General features: G+C 34.5%; 1 protein-coding gene across 2 annotated transcripts in view; it reads left to right on the top strand.

Moving 5' to 3' along the window:
• Positions 1-21,031, top strand: part of LOC149896169 (uncharacterized) — a 69,604-nt gene extending 48,573 nt beyond the window's left edge. Inside the window, exons 3-18 of one of the 2 annotated variants that reach the window (XM_090117763.1) lie at positions 2,410-2,518; positions 7,754-7,907; positions 9,474-9,576; positions 9,717-9,962; positions 10,287-10,362; positions 10,763-10,846; positions 11,025-11,055; positions 12,201-12,357; positions 12,968-13,069; positions 13,576-13,691; positions 14,473-14,597; positions 15,212-15,375; positions 17,420-17,509; positions 18,019-18,095; positions 18,677-18,773; positions 19,870-21,031. In XM_090117763.1, the coding sequence (XP_089973889.1) occupies positions 2,410-2,518; positions 7,754-7,907; positions 9,474-9,576; positions 9,717-9,962; positions 10,287-10,362; positions 10,763-10,846; positions 11,025-11,055; positions 12,201-12,357; positions 12,968-13,069; positions 13,576-13,691; positions 14,473-14,597; positions 15,212-15,375; positions 17,420-17,509; positions 18,019-18,095; positions 18,677-18,773; positions 19,870-20,012 (1,874 nt within the window). In that variant the 3' untranslated portion in view covers positions 20,013-21,031. Of the gene's footprint in view, positions 1-2,409; positions 2,519-7,753; positions 7,908-9,473; positions 9,577-9,716; positions 9,963-10,286; positions 10,363-10,762; positions 10,847-11,024; positions 11,056-12,200; positions 12,358-12,967; positions 13,070-13,575; positions 13,692-14,472; positions 14,598-15,202; positions 15,376-17,419; positions 17,510-18,018; positions 18,096-18,676; positions 18,774-19,869 lie in introns of both variants that reach the window. The other variant, XM_090117762.1, reaches the window with a different exon arrangement.
• The last annotated feature ends 2,824 nt before the right edge of the window (positions 21,032-23,855 follow it).

Here is a 23,855-nt window from a genome sequence, read left to right as displayed (position 1 = left end):
CACGACAGCGCAGCATGACATGCCGCATGCGTTTTGTGGTGTCATGCATGCATGATCGTTTAATTTAAAGTCGTCCCTAGAAGATAATGCAGCATGTCATGCGTTTATGCGTCATGCATATATGATAGTTTAGTTTAATGATTGAAATGAAGAGCGTAGAGTGGACTGCCCCCCTAGTCAAGTGGCTTTCTGTTAGCGTAGCGTTCAATAGAATAGACTACGAATGTATGAGATTGACGTAGGCTGTAGATAAACGTATCTACAGGTTACGTCAATCTCATACATTCGTAGTCTATTCTATTGAACGCTACGCTAACAGAAAGCCACTTGACTAGGGGGGCAGGTACCTTCTAGGGAAGCGCGTAACATCCTAAACCACTAAACAATACTAAATATGAAACAGAAACTTAATACAACAGCTTAATATCCGGCGAGATTGTGGTCAAGCGCTTCCCTATTCACAAAAAAAAACATGCAAACTACGAGCTGGCAGCTGATTCATGAAGCTTTTATTTTCTATCCTGCAAGTTATATTGTGCAGCATGATAGTTTAGATCGGTGCATATCATGCAAAAGCTAATGTTTTACTAAAGTCAGGCTGGACGCGAACTGTTTTAAAATCTATGATTTGACTTTCTTACGGGAATGGACATGAAGCATGACAGTTCATGTAAACACATGTCATGCTTGTATTACCGTGTAGGGACTACTTTATTGAATAGTATAGAAAAATTAATATACATACTGATTCACTGTTTGATTCCGTTATAAATTACGGTTACGAACTACCATATTATGCATATACTAGAAAAAAATAACAAGTAATTAGTCAACTTCCGTTCTTAAAAAATGGAAAAAGAGGAAGGAGGAAGTTCTTAATTATTTTTTTTATTTTTTTGTATGATTGAAGAAAGGCCTCTCGGTATAGATTAACCAGAGAAGTGAGATCTCTCAAATGCAGAAGCTTAAACAGCGGAAATAGAATTTAAAACTAATTTACTCTTAACATTTATCATTACTGGGACGTTCAAAACGGTGCCAACTCAAAGAAATAAAAATTAAAAACACAAAAGTTGTAGATTTAAACTGCTGTTAGAATCACCCTATGTATACCACATAGATTGATTATCTTCTTCTTCTTATATATAAAAATGAATCGCAAAATGTGTTGGTAAGCGCATAACTCGAGAACGGCTGAACCGATTTTGATAATTCTTTTTTTATTATATTCCTTGAAGTACGAGGATGGTTCTTATGTAGAGAAAACGTAAATATTATGTACCACGGGCAAAGCCGGGGCGGACCGCTAGTTATTGATGAAATTAACGGCATTAATGTCGGTTCAGTTGTTTGAGTGTATAAAAGAACTTACAGATAGATGCACTTGTTACATATTTGTTTTATAAATTAAATCCTCTCTTATTAAAGAAAATGTGCTTTACCAACAATCTTCTTGCTTTAGAGACAGACAAGGGGAAGCGTCTTTGTTTTATACTATGTTCTGATACTGCTGATCTCTACAACTGCTTGTATTCACAAGATGAAGAATTTTTTTGACCCGTTTTGTAACATTTTTCACTAATGCTCTTCTCCTCTTGGTCGGAACGTGATGTTCTATAGTCAATAGCCTTCTTCGATTAATCGATTTTATCAGACACGTGTGGGTACGTTATTTATGAGCGATTGCCTTCACATTTAACGGAAATTGCTTTGTGCGAATACAGAAAATAAACGACGCAAAATACGATTAGGTAATAAATAAATTAATATTACAGTTGACAGTTCAGGTTATCTGAATAAAATCAACTTCTGTTATGAGTTACGATGGTCGATGGAACCAGTAGTATAAAAAATGCCATTAATCATAGCTCTAGCTTCGTTTCGATTTTATAGAAGTCATGCTGGTCCGAGACCACTACATTGTTAAAGGAATTAATTCGATTTAATTCAACCGGAGTTTCATAATTTTTTTTATTTTCCTCCTTTTAGATTTTAAAAGAACTAACGTAAAGGTAAGTCTACTCTCATAAGGTGTCACCCTCCGTTTTAGTATTGTAAGCATCGATCTACTTATTCAGATAATTTGCAGCTGACAATTTTTTTAGTGTCATATTTACCACTGCAAGCTTGATATTTTAAAGAAAACTAGATGCAGCGGTGCCTTCACGAATTTATGAGACGAAACTGTTAGCATTTCACTAAAAGACTGACATTATGGTGTGTTTGATGTCCTCTGGAATGGGGTACATGCATTTTACATCTTTATCGCCGATCAACAATCTTGTACATTTTTTAAACGTTTGATAAATTTACTCAATATTCATTTAGGATTCATTAAGTATAATGACACACATTTATATTCTCAAATATGATTTATTAAGCCACTAATGTTAATGTTTCTCCTTTCAGAACGTTTCTGCGATGTGACGCTGTACTGCTCGCCGAATTTCGCGACGCAAGTGTCGAACAAAGATGTCGACGCGCAGAATATACGTGGGGTGTCCCTCAGGGCTCATAGGTAGGTCCTCTGCTATTCCTGTTATATGAAAATGACTTGGGAGTTTAAATTGTGTGATTGTTTTTAGGGATTTTATTTCTTTTTGTTTGGTTGGTTGGTGGCGATGGCTTTTATGATTATTCTGTACATAATAATTGGTATGTAGGTACTTACAATAAATAATGTTAAATTCAATTACTTACTGAATTGTATATTTTGCAGGCGAAAGTTGGATTGTATGGACTTTAATGACATAGATACAATTTTTTTTAAACTATTGAAGATGATCGCATATAAATAAAATGCTAAAATTTTCTTTTTTATGTAATTATTCAAACACATTCAAAATTTCAGGTTTCACTCAATGTTTCTCTTTGTATAAAAATCATAGTAATAAGTTTAGCATACCTATATAATATAAAAATTAGCATTTATTATATACTAACAACTTTTCCTATTTATAAGCAACTCTTTATATGCAAATTCTAGATATTAAAAATTGAATTTATTGAAAAAATAATATAAAACTTGACCTCTCGGGACGATACTAATGAAAATAATGAACAAAATTAATTATGTTTTACACTACCAGTGCCCCGCGGTTTTACACGTATTGCTACGCTCCTATTCATCTTAGCGTGATTATATGTAACCTTATAGCCTTCCTCGATTAATATAGACTATTTAATAGTGAAATATTTTTTTCAAATTGTTCCCCTGGTTCCTAAGATTAGTGCGTTCATGAAAACAAACAACAGAACTATTGATCTTTATAATATTAGTATTGATATACATATATAATTATATTTGTCGTTTAAAATTTTTACTAAAACTTGTTATATAAATTCGTTTTAATGACTAATTACGAGTGAAATTAAATATATTAAATATGACACAAAGAAACAGCATCATAAAATGTTAATGATTTCCTGTGAAACAAGATGATAAATAATACTATATTGTCCATTTTTTGTCAAAATCTTCTACATGAAAATTTGATAAATGCGAGGAATTTTAATAATATTCCTATTAAAATAATGCACTCTTAATTATTCTGATATAATAAAAGAAACAATGAAATTATCGAAACAGAAACAAGTAATTGATTGAGGAACTAATAACAGTTTATTAAGGAACAATAATTTTAGAACAAACTGTAAATCAAGACTTTATTATGATTTTATACAACACTAACATCATGCTATGGCTCTGCTCGTAAAAAATAAAAATCTGTAAATAGAATACCTACTAAGCCAGGTACTCACTTAGCAGTGTAGCACGTGTAACGTATCAGATACGGTATCAAGTGAGTACGTAGACACGAGCCCGCTGCGAGCCGCTCGCGCGTGGAGCGCTGTAAGCTCGCAGTGACCACTGACCCGCCGAGTGGCGGTTTCACTGCGAACACAAAGGCGGCTCGCGGACCGAGTGGACGAGTGGACCGTGGACGAGCCGTATCCACTTACAGGTTGATACCTTATCTGATACGTTACATGCTACACTGCTAAGTGAGTACCCAGCTCTGGATGTGCCCGCTCCGCTCCTATGTGATGATATACAGGTTGTAATCGTTAAGTATGCACAGGCGATTGTTTCGTAACTATTACAGATATCAAAAAACTTTGAACTGATATCGAAAGAACTTTCTCGCTAAATGAACTGTATTACAGTGACATAATTTTTCAAATCGGTCCCGTAGTTTCTGAGATTAGCGCGTTCAAACAAACAAACTCTTCAGAACAAGCACTCGATCCTTCTTTTTGCGTTTTAATATTTATGTAGATATTCTTAACTTCATATTATTAAAAAGGGAAATGGTTATGGTCATTAATCATTATATTGAAATATTAAATCTTTAAAATATATAAATATTGGAAGGTTTATAGGTAAAAGTGAAGTGTTCTGCTAGATCGAGACTTTCTTTTTTTCTTCGGGAATCGAACCCAGGCCCTTGAAGCTCGCGCGTTAACCACTGAACCAAGGAGGCGGGCCAGGGTAATAGGTAGGTGAAAACTATATTTCTTCTGTTCTTTGCCTTTTTCGACCTTCCAATATCATTTTATTGAGCTTGTCACCTTTTGCCCCGGTTGCCTGGAAGAGATCACTTCTAAGTGATAAGGCTGCCTAAAAATAATAAACTATACAGTATTTTGGCCTGTATATAATGGTAATAAGGTTCCTGTGTATAGTTTTATTAATAACTAATAAATAAATTAATAAAGACCCAGTAAAGAGATATACATATTAATCATGCCTATGGGGGCGTCCATAAATTACGTGAGTTGTTTTAGGGGGGAGGGGGTCGAGTAAAATCTCATCTAACCTTACGTTGGGGAGAGGGGGGGGGGGGGTGTCGGCAAATATCACGCAATTTTTTTTTAATTGAAACAAAACAAATTATACTCTTTTGGTCCATTTATAAAACTACCATTTTAAAAACGTATTCTAATTGCCCGTATTTGACAGTTTACGTGACATTTTAATATTATCGTGTAATACTTTATTGGACGGATAAGTTTTATCCGAGCATTGAAAAATCGGCCCATATTATAACTTTCAGCAATATTAATTACTATTTTTAACTAGTCGTGAACAAAAGCACTAAGCAATTTTTTTTCTTTTTACAATGACAAATAAACATAAGAAACCCACATTTTGAAAATCTCACGTGAGATGGAGGGATGGGGGAGGGGGATCAATAAAATCTCATGATATCTCACCAGAGGGGGAGGGAGGGTCAAAAAATGGGCAAAAACACCTCACGTAATTTATGGACGCTCCCTATCTAGATAATCTTGTATTTTCTTTCTTTCGTAATCTTTAACAAGATGGGGTGAAAGCCATACTTCACTATAAACGAGAGAGTGTATCATTTTATTCGTCTTTCACTATCATTATTATCATAATACATAATATAATAATTTTAAACAAAAAATCGTCAGAACTAAACTAAATATATATGGGACCGCATGGAAGGCAGATGCTTTCAAATACATAAAAATAACTACGTTAAAAAAACCGATTTCAAAAACGGAAAAGTAAAAAATAAAAAATATTTGATATTATTAATTAGTACATATTATTTAGCTATTTATTAAATAGGTTTGAAAATTGCCAAGCCAATGTAAAACTTACCGGCTTACACGGGCTTAATACTAAGTGCTTAGTGCTTGTCACCGACTTCAAAATATACCGGCCGAATTATAACCTCCTCCTTTTTTTTTTTGAAGTCTGTTAAAAATAAAATCATCGATCTCTTCACCCAGACGAAAGATCTGAGACAACAAACATAAAAATACGGTTATATAGAGCGCATCCTCCTTGTTTTTGAAGTCGGTTGAATATCATCTGTATATTTTTTCTCACTAGAGAAGGGAAGCGAAGGGTTTATACTTTAGATAATATAGGTACCACGCTGCACACACCTTACCTAAATGGTTTAAGAAAAGGAAGAAAACAGATGTTTGTGATCTCTGTAGAGTGTAGATATACGGCATACGCAGTACACGCTTACAGATTTTTTGACAACTAAAGAACGTTAATGCACAAAAAAGTTAATAAACGATGAGTGATGACACACCCATAAAAGCTCAATTTAACGGGCTTAATATGTACCACCGTATAATTATATTTTTTTTTAACTACATCAGTCGGTTACATACGAACATACAGGTGAAACTAATATAAGCGTGGAAAAAAATATCTTTCTTGAGTTCTTACTTGATTGTGTAACTAACATTACTAAAATATTAATATACTAGCTTTCCACCCGCGGCATCGCCCGCGCAGTCAAAGAAAAACCCGCATAGTTCCCGTTCCCGTGGGATTTCCGGAATAAAAAGTAGCCTATGTCCTTTCTCGGGTATCAAAATATCTATATACCAAATTTCATGCAAATTGGTTCAGTAGTTAAGGCGTGATTGAGTAACAGACAGAGTTACTTTCGCATTTATAATATTAGTATGGATTAAAAAAAAAAATCCAAGTATACACTTTATATGTATCTAGATCAAAATATTCATATCTAAATCTCTTATTTAAAAATCATTCTGTTAACGTTTTAAAACAAAAAAGTTTTGAGAGTTTTTCACTCAAAAGCAAAAAAAAAATTAACACCTCTTTCATAGAGATCGTTATCAATGTTAAAATCTTAATTATGATAACAGTTTCTCGCATAGTGAATTAGCTTTATTGTTTAGAAGTATTCACGCAAAAAATAACTGTATATGTTAATTTTGTGTTGTTTTTGTTTCTAAACGCATTAAGTAAATAATTGCGTAAATGTAACGGTTTTAAAGGCGGTTCTTTTTGGTGGCAGGTGTTGAGGTTTGAGATATTTTTGTGAATTTTTTTTCTGTTTCACTCTTTCATGATTAGGTAAATTATTCCATGATTAGGTAAATTATTTTTAATACCATCGTTTCATTAGTAGTGCATTATAGGTTTTCATGGAATGATACTTACTTGGCTATATGAACGTATTTGCGTATATGAATTGATCCCCGTCAAGGGGGGACGCCCTTGCGCATGTCGCTACCAGGGTGAACCTTCAGTTCACCCCCGCGTCCGCGTTAAAATGTAGAAGCCCTTCTGGCTAACATTGAGAGACACCACACAAAAAAAAAACAAAAAAAAAATATGAATTAATTTAAACATATAATAAAATAGCGTTGCTTTTACTTATAGATCAAAGTTCATCAAAATTAGTTTAACCATTACGTATAGACAAACAGAGTCACTTACATAAAATAATTGTTTACATTACAATTATTAAAAAAAAGATAACAAAAACATCGACGATCATTTGTTGAGAGGCCAACACTGCCTATTGTGAAGAGAGCCTATTACATCATAATAAATTGTGTTGGTAACCTGTAGATGGTTACTTTTTACTTAGAGCCGGCGCAGATATGGCGGGGTACAGCACAGCGCATTTTTCATTGGCAAACTATCATCGACATTGTCCTCATTTAAATGAATCATTATTGCATATAAGAGCTAGCGCGCACGAGCAACTTTGTCTCCGCAACTACATATTTTGTCTCCGCAACTATTTTGTCTCCGCAACTATTTTGTCTCTCCACCCATGGGCTAGTATGAAAGTGCGCGCACGTAGCGACGCAACTCCCCATACAATTGATGGGAGAGACAAAATAGTTGCGGAGACAAAGTTGCTCGTGCGCGCTAGCTCTAAACATACAGCTGAAGCTAATAAAAGCGTGTAAAATGCCTATATGTTTGTGTTTTTAATTCCAGAGTCGTGTTAGCGGCATGCTCCGAGCTGCTCGGCGCGCTGCTCGGCGCGCACGAGTCGCTCGGCGAGCCGGTGCTCGTGATAGACGGCGCCGAGCCGCGGCACGTGCGCGCGCTGCTCGACTACATGTACACCGGCGAGATGAGCGTGCACCACGTGAGTCGTAGTCTTAGTCGTAGTGGAAGTTGTAGTCGTAGTCGAAGTTTTAGTCATAGTCGAAGTTGTAGTCGAAGTGTCTGGTAGCGTTCTTTAGTAGAAGGCTTATAATTTGATTTCTGTTTTGTACCTTTTTTTACCTCATGGTACTTATCCCTAGACGGTGTGTTCCTAATAAGTACCTACACTTGTTTATAAGTATTTAATATCTGAGAGCTATAATTGTATTCGTTTTAGATGTCCAAAATATTTTGATTTGAAGTCAAAGAAAAGTATTGTATAACGTAGTTACAAAACAATATAGGTTTACAACATTTAATTCGCATAGCAACATTAGTAAGTAAGAAAGAGAAGACAGATTCCTCATTCTTTCTTTTTTGAAGTGAAACTTCTTTATGTTTTTACGCTACAATGCGAAAGAGATGCACAATGCACATCCCTGGTGCGCCGTGTGCGGGACAGCCCCAATGTAATCATGCGCTGTATAACTGCTGGTATGTAAACCACTGCTGCAAACTGTCTGCATCCTTGATAGCTTTGTAGCGGTGGAGTGCATTTCTAGCAGTCATAATAAATTGTATTTTTACTTAACATTAACATATTTTTTAAGTTAATAATTGTTACTAACACAAGTCAATAACTGCGTTAAAAACAACCGACTTCAAACTTGCACTTGCAACATTTACAAATACAGACAAAAATGCTCATAAAATAAAAACTACTGGGCCTATCCGAATAAAATTTTTATGGGACCAATTCGACACCATCCCGCATCGAACAAAAAAAGAATCACGTAAATCGGTTCAGAAACCACGGAGTAATCGGTGTACATACATAAAAAAAAAAAAAAAAAAAAAACATACCGACCGAATTGATAACCTCCTCCTTTTTTTTGAAGTCGGTTAAAAATGAGTCCTGGTTACTTGAATAAATGAATGAATTATTATAATATATTATTTATCGGGGTTAGAAAAAAATTTAGTATAACGTTTTTGCGTTACGCGTGACATTTTTCCGTTACGCGCCATCTTTTTATTATCCCTACCACGCGTGATTCGACGTATTTCTGTAAAGTTGCATATATAGTAAATTATTTTTTGAAAAAATAAGGTCATAAAGAAGTTTCACTTCTTACGTGTGTACACTAGTACACGCACACATTTTTTTGAAGTGAAACTTCTTTATCGGGGTTGGACAAAAATTTAGTGTAACATTTTTGCGTTACGCCGTACGCGTTACATTTTTGCGTTCCACCATACTTGTGACATTTTTAAGATCATAAAGAAGTTTCACTTCTTACGTGTGTACTCTAGTAGACGCATACATTTTTTTTTTAAGTGAAACTTCTTTATCGGGGTTGGACAAAAATTTAGTGTAACATTTTTGCGTTACGCCGTACGCGTGACATTTTTGCGTTACGCCGTACGCGTGACATTTTTGCGTTACGCCATACTCGTGACATTTTTAAGGTCATAAAGAAGTTTCACTTCTTACGTGTGTACTCTAGTACACGCATACATTTTTTTTTCATCTAAGTCTCTAACTACTGTTTTATTTTCCTTACAGTCGCAACTCGCCGGCCTCCTGAAAACGGCTGAAGAGCTTCGTATAAAGGGGCTCTCGGACATCCGGTGGAGTAACAAGGACGAACCGCCCGATTGTGCCACAGGTGAGAGAGAGATGGCAATATTGCGACTCAAATGAGAATAGGATTGAGCCTGCACCATGTTGTGACGTCATAGGTGTTGATTCTACCAAATAAATGCATGAATAACGATAATTATTAATAATTTTTCTTTCAATTTACAGGAGCAGTGACCGCAACGCAAATGTCCAAGCCCGAAGACAAGCCAATTGATAAGAATACACATGACGTTAAGAATACACATGACGCTAAGAATACACCGGACTTTAAGAATACGCCGGACTTTAAAAATACACCCGACGCTAAGAATACACACGACGTTAGAACGAATTTTAACGTGAAAAATGACATGGAAAGGATTCAGTTTAAATGCGAAGACGATGATGTTGGGAAGGAGAAGTGTATAAACGGTGAGTTTGAACTCAAACTCAAATTTTCTTTAGTCAACTCAAACTCAAGCTCAAATTGTTATTTTTCAACTAGTTGATTGATAAGTTTTTTCAGATTTATTAAAAAAACAACATTAATTACGTTAAGTTTTTTAATTGATAAATAACTAAACTATAAAAAAAAAAAAATTGAGTCGGTCGGTCAAAATTGAGTCTATAGTAGTCGGTTAAATACAAACATACAGGTGAAGCTAAAGTGAGTTGTATATTATATGCATTTATTACAAATAAAAATTTTAAATTTCGTAAGTATATATGTATTTGTATGATAATTTTTTTCTCCAGGAGGTCCACCGCCATTGATAAAGCTGCCGGTGAAGGATAACAAGAATAGCCTTTTGAAACGGGATCACTCTGACACGTAAGTTTTCAATTGTTTCATAAAAAATGAGATTTATAACAAAAAAAATAAAAAAAAGCTTTCTTGATCCATTTTCGACACTTTACAGGTTGATTTTTTTTTAATAAAGCATGTATGTGTGTATGTTTTTTACTCTTTCACGCGAAAACTACTGACGGATTTTGATGGTATTTTGTCTTGCCACTGATGTAGCTTATGTAAAATAGGATATTATAGAAATACTGGCTTTTTGAGTTCATTAATATATATATATATATATATATATATTTTATTTATTTATCCAAAAACTGTCCTATTAAACTACAGACTATCTAAATGTTAATAAAAATCTCTTAATCATAATAAAACTTCTCTTTATCAATGCTTTTTTTGAAGATTTTTATTTGTTTGTTTCTTGCAGTGAAAGCCAAAGTCCCAAACGGCAAAGGTTGACGAGCGGCACGGAGCACACGGACGACGAATCATCGGCGCATACTATTAAAACGTGAGTAAAAAATAAATAAAAAAATATATGGAAAAAATGTTTTTTTTTTCTTGAGATAAAATTGTTGGAATTAAGAATTGTAGTATAATCATTTTTGTGAGAATATGTTTCGTCGGAATTTAGGGCTAGTCGAATAAAGATTTTATATGTCCTATAAAATGATTTTTTCATTTCACAGGGAAAGAGAAGAATGGAGACACGGGAATTTGGTAAGTTTTATTAAAAAAAAATGCACGTTATTAAATATTAATAGTATAAAAAATGAACATTCATATCAAAAAATATTCTAAGGTAATCTAGTATCTTAAAATGTCGATACATTTTGTGAATACACGTTAAAATAATGCTAATAAGGATGCTAATTTAGTCTGTACAGTTTTATTTTGATTTCACGATTGTTTCTTTTGACTAGCAAGCAAATGAAGCTGAACCGATTGCGATGAAAGTTTGTATGTATGTAGCTGAAGACTCAGAATAACACATAGGCATAAAATCACGCCACCTCACTTAGAGGGTAGTAGGAAATTCTAATATGGATGTTTGTTATCCGATTTTGATCAAATAGGAACATAATGTTATCCAATTCAAAGTAGATTTTACCTGTCAGCGTCTTTAGACAACCAAAAAAAAAATTCGATCACGATCCGTATTTAAACAATTAAATATTGCACAGTAACTTTTTGCTTTTTTTGGTTTTGTGTCCATCTTGCAATTCAAGAAAGTTGAACGTGGTCGAACAAATAGCGCGCGCGTGTCTTCTTTCGCTTGCGACAGCCTTGGCCAGATTAGCCCTTGCGCAATGGTCCTCGCCTGTAGGTATGTTTTTAATACCTACACGCGGAGATATACAGGCCTGACAATAGATACCAGTGGTTCAACTATAAAAGAAAGGAACGTCTTTGTTTTTGAAAATCTCTAGTTGTTTTTGACGTGACAACGTCTTATAATTCGATAGAGCCGGCTGCACGCACGAAAAAACATGACTCGTGCGGCGTTACCTCGCTCTGAGGCGTTCCATGTAAGGCTTGAAGTGCAAGCGAGAGCGCGGAACGAGCGACAAAGAAGCACAATCGGACGTTGTCACGTTCAACTATCGTCAGTAAACCGGCTTTACAGACAACCAATTTTTGAAGTGAAAACTTCTTTAGCGGCGTTGAGCACTTTTTCTGTAATGGGTATAAAATCTTAAACTCGCGTCAGGACACGTGACCTGATCGAAAAATCGTAAGACGGATACCATTCCAAAATATCAAACATGCTCAACGTTAATAATCAAGTTTTCACTTCTGCCGGCACTCCTGGAGTGCAACCCGTCTTTTTTTATGGTTCAATTTTAATAATTCTTTATTTCCAGGACATAACAGCGGAACGCGTGGTCGGTTGGGGCGCTAGCGAGGCGGATCGCGGCGACTGGTCGCGCGACGGGTCGGACGACGAGTGGGCCGACCCGCCCGCAGACATCGGCTCGTTCCTGCACACCCGGCTGCGTGTGGACGGCGACAACAGCGCAGGTGAGACCTGTTCATGAGTTATGTGCGCCTGGTACTTGCAACGGGCCGGACTGCATACTGCGCGTCGTCGTTACTAGCTGCTCTGCGCGGTTTCACCCCTGTGGCTCCACTCCTGTTGGTCGTAGCGTGATGATATGTAGCCTATAGCCTTCCTCGATAAATTAGCTATCTAACCCCGAAAGAATTTTTCAAATCGGACCAGTAGTTCCCGAAATTATCGCGTTCAAACAAACAAACAAACTCTTCAGCTTTATCTATACTAATATTAGTATAGATTAAAATAATCTTTGGCATTACGAACCCAACTTTCATTGTTCTTGATACTTATAGAACAAAAGATTAAATTGACATGTCCAATGGTGCTCTGGTACCCCGTGAACAGAAGAAAAATTACTGGTGACACTTTTGTGCTGCACAAATGTGCACAGGAATAAATATTGCTGGTATATATTCCATAACGGCACAGAGACCACCTCTATGCCGTTATGGTAACCTGGTACTTGTCTTATGTGTACAACGAGGTAACGATTAAGGTTTTCCGGCCATTTGTTTCTGTATTCGTCGTTCATAGCAATCATACGAATAATCGATAAATTGTATCGATTTCCAGACGAAGAATCGGACGACAGCGCAATGGCGGTGGTCGGTGCGCGGGCGCATGCGTCGTCTTCTTCGTCAACGACTAGCACTTCGCACTTGGATTTGCCTAAACGTGAGTGTTTTGTGGTTAAGTAAGTTTGATAAAAAGGAAAAATTGTTATGGTGGAAGCCTATTAAAAAAAATAGGATTTTGAGCAGTTTTTTTTTTCAATTTTGGGAATGCATATTGTGTGATAGTCGCCTCATACTAGCACTTTGCATTTGGATTTGCCTAAACGTAAGTGTTTTTAGTGTTTAAGGGGTTAGATGAAAAGAGGGGATTGTTTTATGGAAGTTTTTTGTAAATAAGATTTTGAGTAGTTTTTTTTTAATTTGGGAATGAATATGTTCATCTTCGACTATGAGCACTTCACACTTGGATTTGCCGAAACGTGTTTTTGTGTTGACTGATTTGATGAAAAGGGGGGTTCGATGGAAGATTAATTTTAATAGCACTTATTGACAAAAAGGGGGTAAGGGGGTTTTTTTTTATAGCATCTTGAGTAAATTGGAATTTTTTTAGCAATGTATGATGTATTTTAATGTGTATTATATATAATTTATATATGTGTATTACAGCATCAAAAAGCAACAGCGGTGTGACGGACCCCCGTTTCTCTGATGTGGTCAAACTGAACGACTATCTAAGACATGGAAGACGACCGCAGTTTTGGGAAGAACACTATGTTAAAAGGGTGAGTTGATTCGGAAAAAAATATTGGTTAAGTGCGAGTGGGACTCATGATACTAAGGGTTCCGTACAAATAAGCTAGTTTTTTTTTCAATAAATGTCATCGATATCATTGAGATAATATTACTACGTATGGAGGAGACACCACGAACAAAATCTGTGCGCCATTTTTTTGCTCTAACTAAGTTTTAAAAATTATTATCTAGTTAGGTACTTAACGATGAAAGTTATTCCTTTGCACTTTTCCGTATTATTTGTATTATTTGTGCAATATCGTAACACACACGAAGGCATGTTTGATGCGTTTCACTTTAAAACCATTAAAAAATACCGCTCAACATACACATGACGTATGTTGAGTGGAACATAAGTGATGTAGGCGGTGTCGTCTCTTATTAATATTATCTCAATGATCGATATCAAGAAAAAAGACACAATTGTGAACAGAAACGTTAAAAAAGAGCGTGTATGCCGAGCACACGTGTCAGATGTAAAACTTCTCTGCCAAGATTCAAAGATACCAAAATCATCGCTTTAATCAATGACGTGATGGTATTGCCATGACGCTAACTTGAAATTTTACTCTCAAATCGCTTAAAGAAGTTACTTCAACAACAATAAAGATCTAACTATGTGTTATCTTTGTATTTGAATTGAATCCCGGTGCCCGTTAAAAGTGGATCAAAATCGTGTTTTAGAGCGTTTAAAAAAAGTTTATCCCAGTTTTGTGTCCGTAGGCTACCCATCTCTCTCCCACTTGTTCTCTAACCATATATCTGTTTCAGGTGATGGACGCAGTACGACTAAAAGAGTTAGAAATGAAACAAGCAGCGGAAATTTTGGGCGTCAGCTACGGGACTTTGTATGGGAGATACAGGGACGTGTACGGGTGTATTAATAGGCCCTATAGGTATTTATTTTTATTTATTTTTTATGTATTTAGAACTAGATCTATACTATACTAGCGGTCCGCCCCGGCTTCGCCTGTGGTACATATTTACGTTTTCTTTACATAAAAACCATCCTCGTACTACAAGGAATATATTAAAAAAAGAATTATCGAAATCGGTTCAGCCGTTCTCGAGTTATGCGCTTACCAACACATTTTGCGATTCATTTTTATATATAAGAAGATTATGTAATTGGGTACTTGGAAACTGCTCAACAGATTTAGAAATAGATAGAGACAAATTTATTCCATAAAAATCGAATATTCTACAATTTACACTATACAATATGTACTCTAAATTTTAAGTCAAAGGAAAATGACTAGAAAATTGCCTAATTAATTTCTGTTCTGTAATAACTCTTATAAGTGTCCGAAATGGGTTATTTAAAATTATATTCAAAAGTTGTAGTCGCTGTAAAGATATTATTTTTTTTGTACTAGCAAATTAATATGGTGTGTTGAAAAACCTTTTTCTTTTCTAGAATTTTTGAAATTATTTAACTTCCCATTATTTTCGAATTAATCCATTATTACCCAAAATTAAATCGGAGTACGTTAACCTCCAGTAATTTCAGAACGGCGCGCGACTTTTGGCAAGCGAAGGGACCCTCGGAGGTGCTGGACCGGCTCCAGCGTGGCGAGTTGAGTCTGGAGTCTGCGGCGCTGGCCCTGGGTGTGAACCCGTCCAAGTTGGCTGCGTATGTCGCTGATGGTCCACCTGTGCTTGATGCGGAGAAGGGTGAGGAAGACAATTATATAATAGAGAAAATAGATCTCTTGAGCTAAATGCATTTAACAGGGAAGGAATAGATCTCCTTGCAGCTTATGGCAGCCTGGTACTTTTGGCTAAGAACAAGAAGTAACTTAAACCTCAGAAGTGACTGAAAGAAGGTAGGTAGGAAGAATGTCTTATGATTATGAGTAAGAGCGGTAGATCTCCTAGTGACTTATGGTAGCCTGGTACTTTTGTTCGAAACATGACGTCATTTTAATTTTTTTTTGCTTCATTCTTTTCCGGGTCATATCAGTTTTTTACTGATAAAAGAGATGCTATTTAATAAAGAAATCAGTAATAACTACAAAAACCATGCTATACAGCAAAAAGTAAGTAAATACCAGACGTCAGGTCTACCTGGAGTCTGCGGCGCTGGCTCTGGACGTGAACCCGTCCAAGTTGGCTGCTTATGTAGCTGATGGTCCACCTGTGCTTGATGCGGAGAAGGGTGAGTTATGATACATCTCCTAGAGTGCTATGCTAGCCTGGTACAAGAAGTAACTTAAACCTCGGAAGTGACTGAAAGAAGGGTAGGAAGGAATGTCTTATGAGTAAGAGCGGTAGATCTCCTAGTAGCTTATGGTTGCCTGGTACTTACGTACAAAGAAGTTGGTTATATAGGAAAGTTTGGAAGTTTGTTTTTTTGCTTGCTGTGATAGAGCGGTAGATCTCCTATTGACTTATGGTAGCCTGGTACTTTTGCTCAAATGATGACGTCATTTTACATTTTTGCCTCGTTCTTTCTCCGGGTTCTTTTCCGGGTAAGTTAAGCCTTTGTTACTTTGGCCTTCTTGTAAATCATACTTCGAAAGAAGGTAAGGTTTGGGTCCTTATGCATCGTACATCTCGTTACTTATAGATTTTGTGGGAAAAGAAGGACTTTCCACACCACACCCTCGTTAATGACGCCGGTACACTTATTCCAAGAGATTTTTAATAATATGTTTAAAATTTAACGTATACACAATAATACAGTTCATAAAATATATCATAATTATTGTCTCCAGATAAAAATTTGGCTTATTTCTTGCGGCATACTGAGGACGCAGGTGAGCGACACACAAGAGACAAATAAATACATAAATATAAAATAAATAAATATGGCCTTTCTTTCGGTTTATAAAAAATATTAATTTTCTAAGTATCAGGGTCAGTTTAATATAGCTTGTTCTGTCCCTGATAGGCGGCTATTGAACACTTTTTGGTGTTTATTTTTATACATTACTAGCTTTCCGCCCGCGGCTTCGCCCGCTTTGTCTAAAACATAATAAATTATGTACCAAAACCTTCCTCTTGAATCACTCTATCTATTAAAAAAAACCGCAGCAAAATCTGTTGCGTAGTTTTAAAGATTTAAGCATACATAGGGAAATAGGGACAGAGAAAGCGACTTTGTTTTATACTATGTAGTGATCTGTCATTTTAACCGAAAGATAAGCTTAATATATAGACCATTTGAAGAAGCTCTGGAATTTACCATTATTGTTTTACAAGGAATATAATGGATTCATACAATTTTAGGTATTTTTGAAGTGAAACTTCTTTATCGGGGCTGGAAAAAATTTAGTGTAACATTTTTTCGTTACGCGTGACATTTTTCCGTTACGCGCCATCTTTTTCTTATCCCTACCACGCGTAATTCGACGTATTTCTGTAAAGTTGTTTATAGTAAACTAGCGGTCCGCCCCGGCTTCGCCCGTGGTACATATTTCGCAATAAAAAGTAGCCTATGTCCTTTCTCGGGTATCAAAATATATCCATACCAAATTTCATGTAAATTGGTTCAGTAATTTAGGCGTGATTGAGTAACAGACAGACAGACAGAGTTACTTTCGCATTTATAATATTAGTATGGATTATTTTTTGAAAAATAAGGTCATAAAGAAGTTTTACTTCTTACGTGTGTACACTAGTACACGCACACATTTTTTTTTATTGCTTATTAATATCAGTTATTTGTATTCAAGGAAATTTAAACAATTTTTGATTAATTTGGGAAATATATCAGTTCTAGGTATAAGCGTTCCAAACTTGTCCAGTTACGTGTCTTCAGACATTCAGACTAAAAACAAAGTGGACAGAGACTCCGTTGATTTAGGTAAGTTCTACAATATAATATACAGAATTTGCCTGTTTGTTTGTACGCGCCAATCTCAGGAACTACTGGTCCTTTATATATTACTGGCTGTAACCCGTGGTTTTATCCGCATTACTCCGCCTTCTTCGATAAGTGGGCTATCTAACACAAAAAAAAAATTCAAATCGGACCAGTAGTTCCTGAGATTAGCGCGTTCAAACAAACAAACTCTTTAGCTTTATAATATTAGTATAGGTATGTACTTACAGTGGGTTGCCTGGAAGAAATCATTTGCACGTGATAAGGCCAATTCTGTACTGTTTTTCTTTGTGTAAATGTTGTTTTTACTGCATTTTGTAATATAGTTATTCACCAAGTAATAAATAGCCATATTGTCCATACGTATACAAGTCAAGTATGGTTTCAAAGTAAAAACTAAATAAATCAAACGGTGCAGTCGTTCCATACGTTGTGCAAGACATACATACATTTTTCTACTTTTAATTAATGGGTGAATATTTTATTTACAGACACGGACGCAATATATCCAATGGACGCAAAGGGACGGCCGAGGTCGTATTTGAAGAAAGAGATTACACAAACTAAGGTGAGCTATCTTTCTTTCTTCTTCTGTTACTCTATCTCTTTCTCACTTTCTCTTTTACTATGTAAGAAGTTAAAGAATAACTACATTATATAATACAAATAGCTTACCGCTGTCTGTCTGTCCCTATGTATGTTTAGATCTTTAAAACTACACAACTGATTTTGATGTGGTTTATTTTAATAGAAAGATTGATACAAGAGGAAGGTTTATAATATGTATACAACATGAATGTAATTACACCCGTTTGAAGTCGGGGCACATTGCTAGTATACTCGGGCCAAATTTTCAACCTATTTCGTCATTTTTTTGCGTTTTTTACTTCAGAACTTTCGACTGGATAAACAGATTTGATTATTTTTTTATTAAAAACTACTCTCCGCTCGGTCCTATTTTAATTTTGTCCAGTTCTGACCATTTGAAGACTGTTTAGTTTTTTGTTAAAAGATTTATTATTTCCCTCATAGAACAAGGGCAAATGCAAAAAAAATTGTTAAAATATTACACATCTTAGTGATATTCATAATAATATTTTATTTTTAATCCTGCAGGATAATTATTTATTTTATTATATTTGTCCACAGACTAAAAAATCGATAAGCAACACGGATGAAGAACTGTCAGTAATTGTATCGTCGACACCGGACACTACGATATTTACGTCACCGCAGCCCACACAGAGTGAGTGGATTTATTTATAAATAATAAGGAAAAATTAATTATTATGTGTTTATAGGTTTATACATACATACATAGCATACATCCCATTTATAATAATATCGTTTATCGTTAAAAGAAACTTAAAAACATGCTCATTTTTAAATTATTGCAAGTGAAGTGTTGAGTTTCATATAAATATTTTCGTTTATGTTGGGTCAAAATCGAGTCGAAATCAGTAGTTTACAAACAAACATACAGATGACGATATGCATGCATGTTAAAAAAGTTCATATTAGAGTCCTGTCCCTTGAAAAATGAGAGCCCATATTGAGAAGGAAAAGAATGTCCCTTGTCTTGTCCATCAATATCAAAAGAGATCACTTCCTACTAATATTATAAATGCGAAAGTTTGTGAGGATGGATGTTTTATCCCGGAAATCATACGGGAACGGGAACTATGCGGGTTTTTCTTTAAAAACGCGAGCGAAGCCGCAGCCGAAAGCTAGTTGTTTATATTTTTGAATTTAGAAACTTCAATATTACATATGAAATTTATAGTTGAGCCAATTTAATAGGCAACATTTGACGTCTATCAATTTTATCTTCATAGGGTGGTAACCTGCTTAAAAACATCGATTAAAGCGAATTAATCGATACGGACTTGAAACATTTGTCAATCGAACTTGAAACACATGTCAATAATTTATGATGATTTTTATTCCCAAGTAATCAATGCATTCGATTCTAGGTGTCAGATTTCGATTTTTAGAGTAACGTCTCTGGTATTTAAAAAGAAAAAAGGTTTATTGACACAAAATTGTAGCGACGTCAGTTCTTTAAATAAGAAAATGTTTATTATGTTTAGAATGGTTTATCAGTAAAATCAAATCCTAAAATTAGTTGCATTGGTCATTATTATTATAAATATGTAATCGTAATTGAAAAAAGTTAAGCAAATGTGCAGTTACAACAAAACGAAATATCATGTTATTCTATGTCGTCGTTACTAGGTTACGTTGTTGAATTTTGTTGAACTGTCAAATGTTGCCTATTAAAATGGCTCTACTATAATTTAAAAACTTCTATATTACATATGATTTTTTATTTAATTTTACAGGCAGCTCATGGCCGACAATACGCGTGGCGAGCATAGAGTCCCTCCGAGGCTCGGACACTACAACCCCATCGCCCTCACAACTTATGAAAACACGACCGGACCTCACCATCATAGCCGCGAAACGGGATAAGGACGAGACGTGATAGATTCGTCAAAAATAACGCCTTATCTGTGCTACATGACAGTTGTCAAACGTCACCTGTCACCTGTCAAATGTCGGTATTCAGCTGTCACTTGTCACTTCTTTTTTTCGATTACGGCAATGAGCGGAGACTGCCAGTGTCTAGTTAAAAAAAAACACATGTCACTTGTCGGTTTTTTTTTTTTCGATTATACAGTGAAGACTCGTGATTTTTTTCTTCTGTTTTGTGTCAGCTGTCAGCTGCCAGTGTTCATGCATCTACAGACGCTCCGATTTGGTTGGTGCCAACCATATCGGAACCGACAAGGCAACCATTCCAACATTGCTACAGATTGTCCGACGGTTGGCCTTCCAGCTGTCAGTGGACCATAGAGTAATATGTCAGTTGACGATAGTACGAAGAGAATGGGCTAAATTCTACTATAGAAATAGAGAAAATTACAGTCATATGCGGCTCTTACAACTTATTTTTTAAGGTTTTTAATGTAGCCGCACTGTCAATTTTTTTTAATACTTCTAACATAATAAAATACGCTTGATTTCTGGCATCTCTATTTGCGTAATCTTTGTTACTTAAGTCCCACAAACAGGGAAAGTCTTTATATAGTTCCAGCAATTTTATTAATATGTCACGTTCGGTGACCGTAACTCCCTCGGCGTTCATGTTGACGTCCTACACCGGCGGCGTTGCGAATGTGAATGAGCCAATTACCTATATTACTCTATGGAATGAGCCGATTTGGTCGGAACAAAGCTTCCAGACGTTCCAATTTGGTTGGATCGGATAGGAAGTTGGTTTGGTCGGTATCGCCGGCGCATCCGACCACGTCAAACCAATATTAATAATAATTATGTCGGACCGACCGCTCTCTACACTTTCCGATTTGGTCGTGGTCGGATGGTTGGCACCAACCAAATCGGAGCGTCTGTAGATGCTATTCCATGTGAATGTCAAGTGTCAGCGTTAAATGTTTCCTTTTTATTTACAAACCTGCCAGTTTCGAGTAATTTTTTTTTCGAACTATCACTATCTTTCTAACTATCTTTGGCTGTGGAGTGTAGAAATGGTTATTTTTTCACTGATTTTCGTATTGCTCTATTAAATTATTTTATGTTTTCCGAGTTCCGACGCTTATTATTCAACGTTTTCATTATCGACTTCTCAAATAATATTTTTCATCTTACCTCTACACTCCATAGTTTTTATGTTACTTTTGTCTTAAATTTTAAGTATCAAAAATACGTCGAGACAACTTCGAATATTTGTGTATGAGAAAGTCGCATAGAGATTTAATCTCATTTCTTTATTTTTATTCTTAAAAAGTTTTCAATCGAGAATATTTTTTTTTGATTGCGTTTTGTGTAAAAATAGGATCAGTGAAATCGAATCCTACATCTTAAGAATATTGTCTTTTATTTAATTTAAATAAAATAAAACTTATACTCTCATATACAAATATTAATAACACCCATTAAAAGAATTATAATGTCATGAAATCAAAATACTATTATTTGTTATATTTCAAGTGATCGATTAAGATATATTAAAGCTTTATTACAAAAAAAGTTAATACAAAAAATACTTAAAAAACACATTTATTATATGAAACAATATTTTTTTAGTTGTACACGATTGGAAAATTACATTAATGAAATGATAACATACACACAAAATCTTATTAATGACATTACTAATGAAGTAATGATTCATTATTCTATCTTTCCTACGATACCAAAGCAAATATCATTAAATAAATTTTGAAATATTTATCATTGTCCAAATTTTTATGGTAATTTAATGATATTTTACCAATTTATTAAATTTCTGCTTTCTGAAACTGCATATAAGATTCATATTTCATAGATTTTTATTTACGTATTTTGATTAAAAATAAATATTCGGTTACATTATATATACATATATAAAACTAGCTGTTCCCCGCGGTTTCACCCGCATTGCTCTGTTCCTGTTGGTCTTAGCGTGATGATATATAGCCTACAACCTTCCTCGATAAATGGACTATCCAACACCGAAATTTTTCAAATCGGAGATAGTTCCTGAGATTAGCGCGTTCAAATGAACAAACAAACTCTTCAGCGTTATAATATTAGTATAGATGTGTTACAAACATTCTTTATTTTGTAATAAAGCTTAAATATACACCCACGTACTACAACGTCGAATATCTTTTGAATCTTTTATTTTATTATATTATACAGGGTGTAATCGTTAAGTGTGCACAGGCGATTATTCCGTAACTATTGCAGATATCAAAAAAAATTGGTTGTCTGTAAAGTCGGTTTACTGACGATAGTTGAACGTGACAACGTCTTAAGGCCGATTGTGCTTCTTTGTCGCTCGTTCCGCGCTCTCGCTTGCACTATGGAACGCCTCAGAGCGAGGTAACGCCGCATGAGTCATGTTTTTTCGTGCGTGCAACCGGCTCTATCCAATTATAAGACGTTGTCACGTCAAAAACTTTAAACTGATATTGAAAGCCCTTTACTTAATGAGTAAAATGACAATAATAACTTTTTAAAAATAAAACGGGAAATATCCAAAAAAGTTACATCAAACAACAACAGATGCCTGTGTACACTTAACGATTACACCCTGTATATACATTCGTTTATTTTCTAAGTGTATTTAATAAAACACTAACTATAGATATAGGCTTGTAAATAACTATTTTGACCAATATATTTACTATTTGAATAAAAAATATAATGTTATGTCTTATTCAATATATATGAACAAAAACTATATAGTTGACTAACATTTTAAATATTTTTAATCGTACATGTCCCTTTTTGTATATAATAATCAGTTTTTCTTATGAAAAATTGTTTTTTGACGTCTATAAAAAATTTTAACAATCAAAAGTCAAAAATTAACTTTTCATAAGTCGAAAAAATTTAATAAAAAGCGGACATTTTGAAATCAAGTCTCACGACTGACGCTAAGTGTAATATAAATTAGATTTTGCAAATATAATGAAATTATGAATAAAGATATATTTTAGTATAGAAATTAAATGGAAAATTATTAGCTTATTTATATAAAAAAAATATATTGTCTGATAGATATAAGTTTGTTGTAAGTTATATAATAAATTTGTACATTAAATCTGTCGAAATAAAAAATACCGTCGATAGGTAAGTAGATTGATTTTAGTTATAAGGAGATACTTTACACTGTTCCTTATTTTTTTTAATTACGTCTGAAAATATTAAAGCTATACTATATAATAATTGTTGTGTATGACGCGTCAGTTTTTTCGTAAGTATATGTAAAAAAAAAATTTCCCTTTTTTTTTCAAAATTGAAAAAAAGGACGTGTAATGAAGTTTTTTTTTTATTTTTTGTTAAAACTACTAATAAATATGCTTATTGTCTATTTATAAATCATATTTGAAAATATATAACATTATATTCAAGACTTGGGTACGAAAAAATAATGAAAATTGCGTTTTTTTTAGATATTTTTAAAATTACCCTACTTTTTATAGGGCGACGTACCAATGTACTGTTTATACGAAATTTATATGTATCTGACATGGGTTATTATTTGGCAATACCAAAAAAATATAAAATTTGACATACATACGTTACGTTATTAACAATTTCATTAATGTTTCTTTTTTTAAGTTTATTATGTAATTTGATGTTAAACATTTTATTATTATGCTGTTTATTAGAAAGCTGTTTGCATTTTAAGATGAATATATTGTTTTTGAAATTGAAAATAGTGAAAATTCTTCATGATTTATCATTAGTGCAATTTTCATTAAAGTAATAATTATCATTATTCTGTAATAAAATGATTTGATTGTTTTAACAGCTA

Source organism: Colias eurytheme, chromosome 29 (genome assembly GCF_061535395.1).
Source record: "Colias eurytheme isolate Ceu_HAF_F1 chromosome 29, ilColEury1 Martin Lab GWU primary, whole genome shotgun sequence".
In the NCBI taxonomy this organism is placed as follows: Eukaryota; Metazoa; Arthropoda; class Insecta; order Lepidoptera; family Pieridae; genus Colias; species Colias eurytheme.
The sequence above is the reverse complement of the archived record's forward strand: the minus strand, read 5'-3'. Positions and strand labels throughout refer to the sequence as shown.